At 38.0% G+C, this 14,913-nt stretch overlaps 1 protein-coding gene across 19 annotated transcripts in view; it reads right to left on the bottom strand.

Moving 5' to 3' along the window:
* LOC105839109 (serine/threonine-protein phosphatase 2A regulatory subunit B'' subunit alpha) overlaps positions 1 to 14,913 on the bottom strand; it is a 310,192-nt gene that overhangs the window by 125,260 nt on the left and 170,019 nt on the right. For all 19 annotated transcript variants that reach the window (XR_004963295.1, XR_004963294.1, XR_004963290.1 and 16 more), the window contains 2 exons: positions 6,606 to 6,849; positions 6,190 to 6,367 (listed from right to left, as the gene is read on the bottom strand). Coding sequence is in view for 5 of the 19 variants with exons in the window: in XM_012685169.3 (XP_012540623.1) it covers positions 6,190 to 6,367; positions 6,606 to 6,849 (422 nt within the window). In the remaining 14 variants the exon portion in view is untranslated. The remainder of the gene's footprint in view (positions 1 to 6,189; positions 6,368 to 6,605; positions 6,850 to 14,913) is intronic.

Here is a 14,913-nt window from a genome sequence, read left to right as displayed (position 1 = left end):
CTTAACTATTATAAGTTAACAATGTCACTTAATATGAACAACAATATTTTGTAAGTAAGTAAATAAGCTAAAAGTAAATAATAATAATGTAATACAACAAATTAAGATAACACAACAGCTTTACCAAATCAAACATAATTATGTGTATATATATATATATATATAAACTAAAAAGTAAATATAGATAAAATAGTACAACATAATAATCTAACAATAGATTAGGCAATCCATAATATTTGAACGGCAATATTCAAACTCAGTGATCAGAAACTTAACAGACAAGTGTAAGTCAACAAAACAGCTATACTTAATAAGAGCCATCAATGTACAGTTCCCATCAACAAGCCTTCTTGAGTTGCAATATAATTAAATAGCAAATACTTAAACTGGGAATCTGAGATTACACTGGTTATCACACTAGACAAGGAATGCCACAAGTGGACAGCCAAAAAATGAAATAAATTATGGTAGATTATTTTTCTATGGGTTAGAACATGAAACATCTCTGCCATTCCAGTTCTAGTTCTAGCTGAGTGCCTCAAGGTCTCATCGCTCTTTTGAAAGATATCAATCAGGTACACAGAAGCAACATTATGTACTATATGAAACATCTATACCCCCAGGAGGTATTTCCGTCGACCAGACACACCGAGCCAACCTAATCGGCGCCTAAAGGGATAATGTCTCTACACAAATTAAAAATAAAACGAACAGTACAATTCAGAAGCCTCTGAAACTTCAAGTCAAGTTCACTAGTAAGATCGTTATAGACTACAGTAGTAGTTAAGAACAAGAGAAGTAACAAACTTGACTTGAAGTTTTGTTGATAATTAATTTTTATAGTATTTTAACATGTAAAATAAACCTTGCGAGAGACAGCCGACACATGACCTGCCCAAGAAAGATTTGATCGAAACATCACTCCAAGATTAAGCATCTCATCAACATAGGGCAAAGTTACTTGATTCACCACAACAGGTAGTAATACATTCAAATTAATATTATTTATGTAAGTACCACTACCCGATATCAAGATTTTGGATTTATCAAAATTTAATTTCAAACCATTTAGTAACGCATAATTAGCAATCACATTCGCATCATGGTGAATCATTGCCAGTCCCAAGTGAAGTTCAGATGAGAGACAGCTCAGATATATCTAGGTGTCACGCAAACACAATATGCTTTGAATATTTCAAGGAAACGCTAATGTTATTGATAAATATTGAGAATAATAAGGGGCCAAGCACAAAGCCTTGAGAAACCTGATGATGTTTGGAGCCATATAGATTCCAAAAAACCATTAACTATCGTTTGGCATCTGCCTGTAAGGTAGGAATACATCCACCTCAGGGACGCCTCAGAGAATTCCATTTCGGCCAGCCTAGTCAGTAAGATGGCGCGTGAGACTGTATCAAAGCCTTATTAAAGTCGAATAGTACCAACACAGTAATGCATCTCATATCAGCAGCATTCCTAATATCGTGACATAGACAAAGCAAGGCAGTCTGAGTACTATGAGTCCTACGAAAACCTGATTGGTAGTGATTCAGAAGATTATTCTCATCTAAGAAATCCATAATCTGTTTATGAGCAAGCCTCTCATATATCTTTTGATAAATCAAATAGATTTGCAATGAAACGAATATCTGAAGGCGTCAATGGGATCTTAATCTTTGATAATAAACGTATATAAGCTCGCTTCCAAATTAATGGAAAGTAAAAGTATCAAAACAAGCATTGAACAAGAAAGCCAGCTCAATTACAAACCATGGGACAATTTTGCATATCATTAATATATGATCAGGTCCAGAAGAGCAAGATTCATAAAAAGTTTTGGACACGAGTCACAAAACTTTACTCATCAAGATCTGCTGAAAATTAAAGTAAAATTCAGTATGCCTAATAGCATCAAGGGTACCATGAAAATTATTCAAGAAGTAGGGTAGGGAGGTACTAGAGACAGACATATAATATAAATTCAGTCGATTAGGCGCAAAAAAATTAAGAAAAGAGGGTAATGAGGACCTAACAAGCCCCAGTCCAGCCAATTGTCTCCAAAGAGCACCAGAATCATGAGTATCAACTAGCTTATTATAAATGTATTTACTCCTAGCACGCCTCAAATCGACAATAAATGCATTACGAAAGTCATGATAAATTTCAAGGCCTAGTAAACTGTTAGCTCTTTTTGCACGCTTATAAAGCAATTTGCACTTTCTGCTACACGCCTTAAGCTCCGGAGAATACCAAGGTGCAGGTCGTCTAGTGGCCTCAAAAAATCTAATTGGGGCATAAGTATCAAGGGCATTAAACAGAAAATCCTAAACAGATTTTAGAAACAGATCAACAGTTTCAGAGGATACTAAATCAAGAGTCAAACTATCAAAAGAGAAATAATCTAGCTTTAGCAGAAATGCATCCCTATCAAAATGACTGTAATCATGCGACACTATTTTCTGCTTTACATTCGACGGTGAAGCAAAAACGTAAGATAATTCAAGAATATCATGTCCATCAATGAATGGAACATCAGATTTAACGAAGGAAAGTATCTTATCATTACTATCTACAATAACAACATCTAGTAAAGAATTGGAATTTATAGTATGGTAGGTAGCCTGGGATTTCACTATATGCAATGGGAGGGACGTAACTATATCACTCAAATACCGAGATTCAAAACCATTAGCCAAAATAATATGCGGTTTTAACCACATCTCAGATATTGAGATAACATGGAAAAAATTTGTGATAAAATAGAGTCTAATTTCATCAATCTGTGCCAGCAGTGAATTTGCATTGAACTGTGCAATCCTTAGTGAGGATGTAGAGCGTCCGATATTAGCTTGAGACATTAAGTTCGGTTTCAGAGGTAATCAGTCAAATTTCTCCAGATCATCTTCTTTATTGATACGAATAATCGGTGTACCGTCATATTTCCTTGTACAGATCTGTCCATCTCTAGTCCATACATACTTTCAACCAAGTCAAGCAAGATCATGCAAAAGGTCGAATGCAGAATACCCAACTAGATATCTCGCATATCAGATTTTCATCACGTATTTTCACGGCTGTCACATTTAAAATCAGAGTAGCAAATGATTCAGTCATAAGAGATACAGTCAATGTTTTTGACTAAGATAATAGTTGGCTCCCAGTCACAACATTATGGCCAACACATCATCGCGCTCAAATGGCATACATCATACATCAGTATTGTCAAACTCTGCGAGGACAATTCCCCGCTCCGTGTAAACCAAAGAAGGCTCCAGGAAACAGTGAAGCACACTGGTAATGAACACATCAAGCAATTTACACATGCACAACAAATAACAGCATTCAGTCACTCACAGCAGCCATCAGAAAATTTCGTTAATATTACAAGAACACCATCAGGAAAATCGAATTTTAACAAAAAAAATCCCAGAAGACACCCACCAATAATGCAGGGTGTCAAGCAAAATAGCCTTTGACCAAAAATCTGGAAACTGCCCTCTCGGGGCAGAGAACAGCAGAAATAAAGCTCGAAAAACAGAGCACAAAAAGACACGTTAAGTATACTCACAGCGCTAGAGACAGAGAGAGAGAGAGAGAGAGAGAGAGAGAGAGAGAGAGAGAGAGAAAAAATCTGATAAGAAGAATAGTAATAAAAAGTACATAAAGTACACTTAAAAACTAAAAAATTTAAAAATACATAGAGTTAAGATAATTTGCACCAGATAACAAAATAACGAAACAAATTTATATAATAAGAAAAAAAATATAGGAAGAAGTACACGAAAGGAATAAACAAAAGCAACGAAATAAAAACAATAAAAGAAAAAACACAGAAGAAGTACACAGAATCACATGAAGCGCAGACAAAAAAGCATGAAGCATGCTGTAAGGGTACCATAAACGAATATAACAAAGCACGCCAAGAAATAAAAATTAAGAGAATTAAAAGTATCCTTAAATGAATAATGAAAAGAAGGATTAATGACCCCTAATTTGTCGCATTCCGCTACAGATAGCAATAAAAGTCGCGTTTAAAATCACATAAAAAACAGATGAGTGAATGACCATCGGCAGAGATTTCCAAAAAATGGCGCCCGCGGACTGAAAGAATCGCTGAAATGTGGAAGTTCTGCAGAAAGGAACAGCTAGGTTTAGGGAAGAGGCACGCTAGGGTGGACAGAGAGAAATGTAAGAACGAAGATTAGAAGCAATGTAGAATTGTGTGTCAGAGCGAATAATAGAGTACAAGGAGCAGCAGACAAGGTATATAGGAGGTCCTCCGGTTATCTGCCGATAGCAAACCCAAGGTTCGATAATGTAGCGAAACGTGCTCGCCCCTGTGCAAATCATAGATGAAACATACGTAGGCATTTATGACCCGCCGCAATTTTAACTTCTCCCGGTGAGATCGGTGAAGACGGCTGTATAGTAATCAAAGTTGGGAAATATAAGGGAGGACACCACTCAAATATGAAGCGGGACGGCCAGACAGTTTTTCACTTTAAACTTCCAGAGAACGCCATTGATTTTATATAAAGTGGCCCTGATACGTTCTGACTAATTTAATGTATCTGATAAGATGATTCCGAGATCAGAAACGCGATTTACAATCTCAATGGGTAAGCCGTTAGTGTTAGCACAATGTCTCGATTAATCGCAAAGCTATTAATATGCCTGAAGCTACTCAAGAGCATTGCTTTTGTCTTGCTGACGTTCAACTTCAGGCAGTTATTAGCCACCCAGCGTTCAATCGCAGCGATGTCCTCCCTAATCGTCGTCAAGGCTGAATCGAGTTCACTAAGAGGAACATGAATAAATTTGTAGCTCATCGGCTAGAGAACATGGGTCAACAAGTGGACACAATTATACACAAGACAAGCTCATCGAAATATTCTCAGAGCAACGGTGCAGCAGAAGCACTAATTAATATTGCAAAAACCATATTTAAAAAATGCGACGATACAGGGTTGTTAACGTATAGAATACAGAACAAATTCAGGGTTGTTAACGTATAGAATAACTCTATTTACCGGTACCAATTCGCCGGTGTCCAATATCTGTTTCACTCGCACTCGATACTAATGACGTCTCTCGCTTGAGTGCAAGTGAAACGAATATTGGACACCGGCGAATCGGTATTACGTCTTTTCACTCATCATAATTTTATTTTTCTTGAGCGTGCAGCGTTGGTGAACAATGCAAAACCGGCGCGATTCCTAATTTTTACGCCGAGTGTACACACGCGGACATAAAATGTCTGGCCAGTTAAAGTTAACTGTAGAATTTCTATAGTGTATGTAATATATTCTATATAAAAATTGGAACTCAATTGACTTCAAATGGCTAGGCATTTCTGCTCGCGTGTATACAGGGTCATTCAGAACAACTTTAGGTCCGTAAAATGACGTATTCCTGACGCAATTCTAAGATGATTTTTCTTTTACCAAAATTTTATTTGAAGCGTAGTTTTTGAGTTATAAGCCAAAATAGTTAACAAATCACGCGTCGAGTACAGAAGGCAGGCAGGAGCGGCGCGCCACGAGCGTAACACGGGCGCGGCTGACTATCCACGTCAGCTGACGGGTGATTACCACCGCGTAAGTCGCTAACTATTTTATTTTATAACATAAAATTATGCTTTAAATAAAATTTTGGTAAAGAAAAGATTGTCTTGAAATTATGTTAGAAACACGTGTTCCTTAAAATCACTGTAATAACCAAAAGTTCCGAATCGCCGGCCGTCGGACGCTGCAACCATCTAATTGCTACACGCGATATGTGTGTATGCCGTGTTTGTGTAAGAGAGAGAGAGAGAGAGAGAGAGAGAGAGATGAGAGAGAGAGAGAGAGAGAGAGAGAGAGAGAGAGAGAGAGAGAGAGAGGAGAGAGAGAGAGGAGAGAGAGAGAGAGAGAGAGAGAGAGAGAGAGAGAGAGAGAGAGAGAGAGAGAGAGAGAGAGAGAGAGAGAGAGAGAAGGTGGGGTGGGAAAGACGTTCATACACACGCACGCATACACTTCAATTCATTTCATACACAAATAGAAAATCACGCGTAAAGTAGTTTTACGAAACATCCAAATCATACTCGAACTGTGAGATCATGCTTGTTTTCCAAACTTTTTTTAAGGAAGGGATAAATAACTATAATTGATGTAATTAGTACAGAGAAGACATCATAAGAGCAGCAATTACCTAAACCAATATTCAATAGCAGTTGGATGATTCTTGTCTTCTTCGCTAAGAAGAAACCATACAAATTCCGTGTAACTCATCTTGTCTTCCAGCTGTTGTACATTGTTATTATTTTTTGCTCGACTTCCTCTTGTCACGGCACCGCTAAATATTCTTTCAATCATTCGAGTAGATAATGCTAAAAATCATCCAATAAAATTAAATTAACAAAAAAATCAATCTTAAATCCCAATAAACACTAACATAATATTAATGTTATAATTTCACACTAAACAATATAAATATAGTATATGTGTTATAACAGTTATACAATTACTTATTAAGTGTAAAATTACAACAATGACATTATATTACTGTTAGTAAATGCTTACTAGAATATATTTTATATGTTTAGTTGAGCAATATATTTCTCTTACCATGATCATTATGTCTCATTAAGTCTTCTTTATCTATAAAAAGATCATGGTCACGATCTAATTCCCAAAACTTGCAGTATATCACATAAAAATGTTCATAGCTGAAGTACGCTGTGATTTGATTAATGTCTTCCTCGTGTTCGAGCATAGCAATTATTGCCAATAAATTACTTCTTCTTAATTCGGCAATTGAAATTTTACCACTCCAACTTCGATTCACGCAATAAAATACTCTAGCAATCACCTGTAATTATTTTCATAAATACATATTTGTAAATGAGATAAGCACTGTAGCTTACATATAATTGTACATATAACTGTAGCTTACATATAATAAAAAAATTTTATTATTAATCGTCACTACAAAATTGCTTCAAAAATAAAAATAAATATAAACTCGTTCAAATTATTCGAATTTATGTAAATGTTTAAACAAATGTCAAATATTTTCAAAACCAAATCTGCGCACACAGTAATATTGCAATAATATTACAGAAATATTACAAATAACAATAAAATATTATTAAAATTTTGTAAAAACATTGAATTATAATATATATTACAATATAATAAAAAATAATTAAAATCTTAAACATCAAACCAACTAGCAATTTTATTACAAAGTTTATAATAAAACTGCCAGTTGACAAAATAGAAAGCAATTTTTAAATGTAATAAATTTTATTAATTTTTTTATTAAAACATTGTTTTTGTGAAAAAATAATAACATATTTCACAGTTTAAAAAAAAGACAAGGGAGAGAGAGATTTGAACCAGCAACATGCAGTGTAGTAGTTAAGCGCCTTACTAACTGAGCTATATTGCTAGTTGCAAATAGGTTCTTACAATCTGGTATATAAGAAACATGCAAATTTTTAAACTTATTTTGCTCGAGAATGTTTGAAAGGTGCATTCTACTACTTCACCATAAAATAAAAAGAGGGTCTGAGTACAACATATGTAAAACTCAGCAAAATCGGAGGGAAACATCTCTAGCGGAGAACATCTCCCCTTGTTAGCAAAACATTGTTGGAAAAAATGTATAAAATAAAATAAAAAATAAGTTACCGGATTCGCATGTTTAGGCTTAAATAGAAAAGAATAGAGAAATAGGATAGGAATATTGACAAATATTAGAAGTAAAAAGAGGAAGATTTGTATTGCCTCAGTATCTAATTTAAAAAAAAAATTAGGAAAGAAATTAGAAAAAGTTTTAGAAAAAAAAGAGAAAAAATTAATTATTATAAGAGGTAATATAGATTTTTAATTAAAAACAGGAAACTGAGAAATTTACAGGAAAAAGATTCAAGGATAAAAAAAAATAATTAACATAAGATAAGAGAGAACAGACGAAGAAATTTTGTAAATTGAGTATTAAAATAGAAATAGTATATATTAAACGGTACAATAAAAGGCGTTATCAGCAACAAAATTGTAGAAATGGTCTAGAAAATTCTTAACTCCATGCCATCCTACCACGAAATTACGATTAATTTTCTCGATTTCAAACAAAAAATAATTTTTTAAAAAGATAGGTTTTTAAAAAGACGGGTTTAGATATTTAGTGCAGAGTGTTATGGTATATGGGATAGAAATAGGAAAAAAAGGAAAAGCTACAATGGACTACGTAAAATGAGTATGCAGATTAGACTTTTTGTATGTCAAGATAAATAACTATAGTGAGTTATGAACAGGATAATAAAAATGCAAATTAAAAAATAATGCATTACTTATTATTTTTTTAATAAATAATTATTTCTTTACTCATTAATTATTTCAAAAGTAATGCGTAATTGTTCGAGACTATAACAATTATATAAGAGTTTTAACTTTTCCCCTTTTATCGGTTCTGTTTTATCCGCGAGTAGTGAGAGCTCCTGACAGCCATCGAGCTCCTGGTAGTTCATTTCTTCGATGCACCGAGTCGCGCGGCGCTGTCACTAGCTCCTCACGCGCGCGATTTTCGTTTGCTCTCATCACCGGTAACTATGCATCTCGGTAACTATGCAAATAAACATACCCCAAAAAGGGCACGTCCGAATCCATGCCCAAATAAGTTTCGATATCGGTTCCCTACCACCCCTTTTCTCGCCTCCGATCGTAATTGTTTTACGATGCATAATTCGTCAGTCTCTCGCAGCCCGGCACCTAAATCTAGCAGATCTCTCCCGTCTTCCGCCGATCCTAGCTGCGGGGATTCACTTCCGCCTTTCTCTATCATTCGCGCCGTGATAGTGCGATTGAGTTATTAATTCATCCGATCCTGCCAAGCATTTCTTAATTTTCATAACCGCGTGAATGTTGTGAGTGTTACGTCCGTGCGCAGGTGACCGTATCTTTCCCGCGAACGTCCTCTGCCTCGCGTACAAGATCTCCGTCGGATCGCGCGCAAGATCTCCGGATTCGCGAGGGCCTCGATCTCGTGGCTCTGCAAGATTTCCGCGTCGATTAGGCAGCGCAATATCAGGACGTATCAAGATATCCGACACATTGTAAAAGATACGGTTCGCCCCTCGCTTCGAGCGTTCGGTTTTGAATAAATAATTCAGTGTGAGTGACATCAACGCCTCCTCTTTATTCCTATCACCTCCCGTAAACCTCCCGCATTCCTGACCACTCACTTCGCGTCTCTATCGGGACGGATCCCGGCAATTCTCCCCGTGCGATCGCGTTTACCCTACGCACGCGCGAACAGTAATGAAAAAAATCGCATTACTTATTTCAAAAGTAATACGTAATACAAAAAATCGCATTACTTATTAAAAAAGTAATACGTAATGAAAAAAATCGCATTACATATTAAAAAAGTAATGCGTAATAAAAAAAATCGCATTACTTATTAAAAAAAGTAATGCGTAATGAAAAAAATCGCATTACTTATTAAAAAAGTAATGCGTAATGAAAAAAATCGCATTACTTATTAAAAAAGTAATGCGTAATGAAAAAAATCGCATTACTTATTAAAAAAGTAATGCGTAATAAAAAAAAACGCATTACTTATTAAAAAAGTAATGCGTAATGAAAAAAATTGCATTACTTATTTCAAAAGTAATGCGTAATGAAAAAATCGCATTACATATTAAAAAAGTAATGCGTAATAAAAAAAAACGCATTACTTATTAAAAAAGTAATGCGTAATGAAAAAAATCGCATTACTTATTAAAAAAGTAATGCGTAATGAAAAAAATCGCATTACTTATTAAAAAAGTAATGCGTAATGAAAAAAATCGCATTACTTATTAAAAAAGTAATGCGTAATAAAAAAAAACGCATTACTTATTAAAAAAGTAATGCGTAATGAAAAAAATCTCATGACTTATTAAAAAAGTAATGCGTAATGAAAAAAATCGCATTACTTATTAAGAAAGTAATGCGTAATTAAGGATCTTCGCATTAGTTATTGAAAAAATATTTTTTAATGAAACCGTAATGCATTATTTAGAACCCTGGTTATGAATGGATAAATTAAAGATAGGATGAGGTATTAGAGTACATAAAATATAAAGATAAATATAACAAATAATAACTAAGACTCTTTCGATGTACAATAAATTAAACAATGTATTGTGACGTGACAACCGCAAGCTGTCCGTCATAAAAGCCTTATCGGCTTACGCCGGTTAACATCACGCGGGTCCTGCGTCCTCCCGCTCGGGAGCGGACGCGAAAGCGTGATATATTATATTTTCTGTGGGTGTCGTCCCGTGTATTGTCCGTTCATTGATTGTTAAGATTTTTGCGAGCGCTACTTCGCGAATGTGGCGGAAGTCGGTGGCAGAAAGCGGACCTATTTTGTAAATTCTGGCGCCTCGTCTCAACGGAAGGCACCCTCGGAGTACTTATAGAGAGAACTAACAACGAGGGATTTGCAGAAAAGCGGGGGTCCGCAGGTAATACCGCCCTTATCTTGCCTACAATTTTATCGTGAGAGAATTCCGATATTGCTGCCGAATCGCGCTTTCAGAATCCAGTGAAGGGACGCAGGGCCGGCGTCCCGACGGGGCGACTTTAAGTCCGATCCCGCACGAGTTCCGGCAGAAATCGCTTGCACGCCCTTGTCGAGGAGAAGGTAACATCCCGGCAGTGGAGGATGCGCCCGGCAAGAAGTCAGGAAATTGCCGCAGAGGAGAGCGCAAAAATTCCCGTGCACGGGGCCCCAAAATATCGGACACCATGCTTGGATCAGTCAGCAAGTAGCGGCATACACGTTGCGCGTTGTGCGCAAGTCGAATTTGGAAAATTGCGGCCAATAAGGTCCCGGCTTATCAGAGGCAAGGTGGGGCACGTCACCGAGCGGCCCCCGCAGGATCTAGGATCAATCACTCAAGCTGCGGACGTTGTCTAGTATTGTGCGATCCAGATCCCGGGCTGAAATTTTGTGTAAGAGAACGCAGGAGCCGGAAGTCATCCCGATCCGAACGAGGCTGACGAGAGAGAGGCGACTTGATGAGACGAACGAAAATTGTAAAACCACCAATTTCGCGGTCGGGCGACTCGCAAGAGAGTCACGGACTTGAGAGAGAACTTGCTACGATCTTTTCGTCGTTAAAATAGAGTCACGAGTTTATTGCGATATCGTTACCTCGCCCGAACGTGCCCGCCTGCGTGAATTCACTCCGTGCTGTCCTTTCCGTATTATAATTGCGTTGCGTGTGCGTCCCGATCCGCAGCCGAGTCACTTGTATTTTCGTAGTGTGATCGTATCGCGAGTTCGTATCATTGTCGTTAATTGTATTGTAAATCGTCGCGCATTTACAATTTCGTAAAATCTAATTTATTTTGTCACATTCGTATCGCGAATCTTCTTGTAATTGCGCTCTCGTCAGATTAAATGTAATCGTCTTTACCTCCTCGTTGGCGAGCTAATGATAATTGTCGCGCATATTGTTCACGGAATCTTATAACGTGTGGAAGAGCACGAGTCCGTCGCGTGTCGCGCGGGCCCTTGGCGAAACCGTTAGCCTACCGGGAGTTCGGCGTCCACTAATGACGCAGGATAAAGCATGGGGGTTTGCACACGAACCCGATTGCACACGGACGCAATTGCACACGGACGCAATTGGACACGGACCCGATTGGACACGGACCCGATTGCACACGGACCCGATTGCACATCGACCTGATTACACACGGACCCGATTGCGCACCGACCCGTTTGCACAAGGACCCGATTGCGCACCGACCCGTTTGCACACGGACCCAATTGCACACAATACGATTCCGCATTGCAAATAGTACATGGGTTAACGACTTGGACGTGCGAAGTACCCTTGCACTCCCCCCCCGTGTGTGTGTGTGTGTGTGCGCGTGCGTGCGTGTGCGTGTGTGTGTGTGCACAAAACATTTTTTGCACCACATGGTATTCGACTATAAAATATGTATAAGAAAGAAAAGTATTATAATAAATATTTTGTACGTATTTTTGTCTGAGTTTGCCAAGTATAAAAAAATTATGATAGATATTTATAAAAATATCATAAATAAATATTTATGCTGTTATAATCCAAAAATATAAAAAATATTTTGAGTTTATATACCATAAATATTTTTCAGTACATTTTAAAAATATATTTTATATATTGTTAATAATTTTTGTATTATTTCTAAATAATTTATGAAAAACAATTATATAACTTTTAAGAATGTTTTTTAAAAATAAATTCGTAAAATATTTATAAAAATTTATGCTAAATTTTCTATGCTATCTAGGTTGTTTTTGCATTATTCTGCGATGCGGAATCGTATCGTGTGCAATCGGGTCCGTGTGCAATCGGATCCGTGTCCAATCGGGTCCGTGTTCAATCGGGTCTGTGTCCAATCGAGTCCGTGTGCAAACGGGTCGTGTGCAATCGGGTCGGTGTGCAATCGGATCCGTGTGCAATCGGATCCATGTCCAATCGGGTCCGTGTCCAATTGAGTCTGTGTCCAATCGAGTCAGTGTCCAATCGGGACTGTGTCCGATCGGAATGGTGTGCAATCGAGACTGTGTTCAATCGGGTCTGTGTCCAATCTAGTCCGTGTCCAATCGCGTCGTGTGCAATCAGGTCAGTGCGCAATCGGGTCCGTGTGCAAACGAGTCGGTGCGCAATCGGGTCCGTGTCCAATCAAGTCTGTGTCCAATCGGAAAATACTACTGTGTCCAATCGCTTATGTGCGCAATCGGGCCTCACTCTTCGAAAGTAAAGTTAGCAAATGTTGGCATCTCCTTGTTAGATTCATTGCATTTCCCTATTTTTCTCAAATAAAAAATTTGCATAATTTTTAATTGTACTTAACAGCTTATACTGGATGTCTGACAATTTTTGACTTAGCTTGCGCAGAGGTAGAACGGACCAAATTGAATAGAAAAATTCTCTACCATTTTGCAATTTTCGCAACAGTTAACAAGTGATTAATTTTTAAAAAAGGTGATTTGTTTGGCTTACCGGCAAGCGCACCGTAACTCAAGGCGATATAAGACTGCCCAGCGAGACAATCGCTAGCAAGTTGTTTACAAACTCGGCGTAGTCATTGCTGTTTATAAACAAGTCTACGTGCCTAGCGACCACAGACGCGCGTTTTACTGGACAGTCTTATTTTGCCGCGCGTTGTCGATATTTGGTGGTAAACTGAACAAATTTGTTGTTCTTTTTAAATTAATAACTCGTTAACTATTACAAAAATTGCAAAATAATAAACGATTTTTCTATTCACAAGGGAATCTCGCAAATACAAAACATCTAATTTTAACTTGACATAAATGTAAAGTGAGTAAATACATAAATTTAGAATTTTTTCGTTGGTGTTCAAAAACGGTTGAAACCACCTTTCAGAAGAGTTTTTTTGCCTTTTTTCAATATATATATTTTGTAAACTAAACAAAATATCAAAAGATATTTTATAGAAAAATTTTACAGTATAAATATCTCTATTTAACTATGCTATTTCTTAAAAAAAAATTTTTTTTTAACAATTTTTTTTTAAATAAATAGCATAGTTACGTAGAGATATTTATGCTATAAAACTTTTGTATAAAATATCTTTTGATATTTTGTTTAGTTTACGAAATATATCAAAAAACGGCAAAAACCCTCAACTTTTAAATGGTGGTTTTAACCCTTGTGACGTAACAGCTGCGGGCTGTCGTTCCTCACAAGGGCCTTAGTAACCCTTACGTGTTTACATCACGCGGGTCCTGCGTTTTTCGGACGCGGAAGCGTTTTGTTCTGTCTATCGTGTATTGTCTTTTTTGCGTAACCTGACTCTTTTGAGCGTTATTTTGTGAGTAAGGCGGAATTCGGCGGCCGGCAAAAGTTGCATTTGTACGATCCCGGCGTCTCGTCTCACCAGTAACAACCAAGGAACAGAGTGAAAGCGGGAAAGGAGCGAGCTATCGACGAGAAATTCCTGGAGATTCCTTTCGAGCGGGGGCACACAAGTCGTACCGCCCTTTACTTTGCTTATAGTTTATCACATTAAAAATTCCGTTACTGCTGCTGAATTACGATTGCAAAATCCAGAGAAGGCGCGCAGGAAAGGTGCCCTGACAAAGCGCTTCCAGAGCAAATCCCGCAAAATTCCCGGCAAGGGCCACGCGGATCGACTGCATATTTTCCGCCCATGGTGAAGCGAAGACAACATCCCGGAGGTAGAGAATGCGCTCAGTTAAGAGACAAGGAGCCGCTGCCGCGGCTAAGATCAGCGGATAAGTAGCGGCAACGCACGTCACGCGTTGCGCGCATATCGAGTCGAGCAAATCGCGGCCAATAAGGGCCCAGCTTATTTAAGCAAGGTGGCGCGCGTCGCCGAGCGGCGCCCGCAGGATAAAGGATCAATTACTCTGGCTGCGAAAGTCGTACGTGCAAGTGTCTAATCCCAAGAGTGTTAGAGGACGTCAACCCGTATCCCGACGAGGCTGAGAAGGAGACGAATTGGTGAGACAAGCGTCGCTAAATATTTGTAAACCCGCCGATTTCACGATTGGACGAGCCGCAAAACGATTGCGAATTTATTACTGTCTTTTCGTTGCACTGTCGAGTTGCGAGCTTTGCGAACTTTTCGAGATCCCGTCGCCTCGCCTGATCATGCTTGCCGGTACGGATTCGATTCGTTCTTTCTCTTTTTGTGTTAACGTCGCGCGCGCGTCCCGACCCGCAGCCGAGTCATTACCGTTATTTGTATCGCCAATCTTGCGCGATTGCGTTTTTGTCAAAATAAATGTATCCGTCTCTTACCGCTTCGTTAGCGAGCGAGTATTAATTGCCGCGCACATTCTCTGCGGAATATCGTATTGTAACGAGAAAGCACGAATCCGTCGCATGTTGCGCGG

The sequence above is a fragment of the Monomorium pharaonis genome, chromosome 5, assembly GCF_013373865.1.
Source record: "Monomorium pharaonis isolate MP-MQ-018 chromosome 5, ASM1337386v2, whole genome shotgun sequence".
NCBI classification, from domain to species: domain Eukaryota; kingdom Metazoa; phylum Arthropoda; class Insecta; order Hymenoptera; family Formicidae; genus Monomorium; species Monomorium pharaonis.
This window is presented reverse-complemented; position numbering and strand designations above follow the sequence as displayed.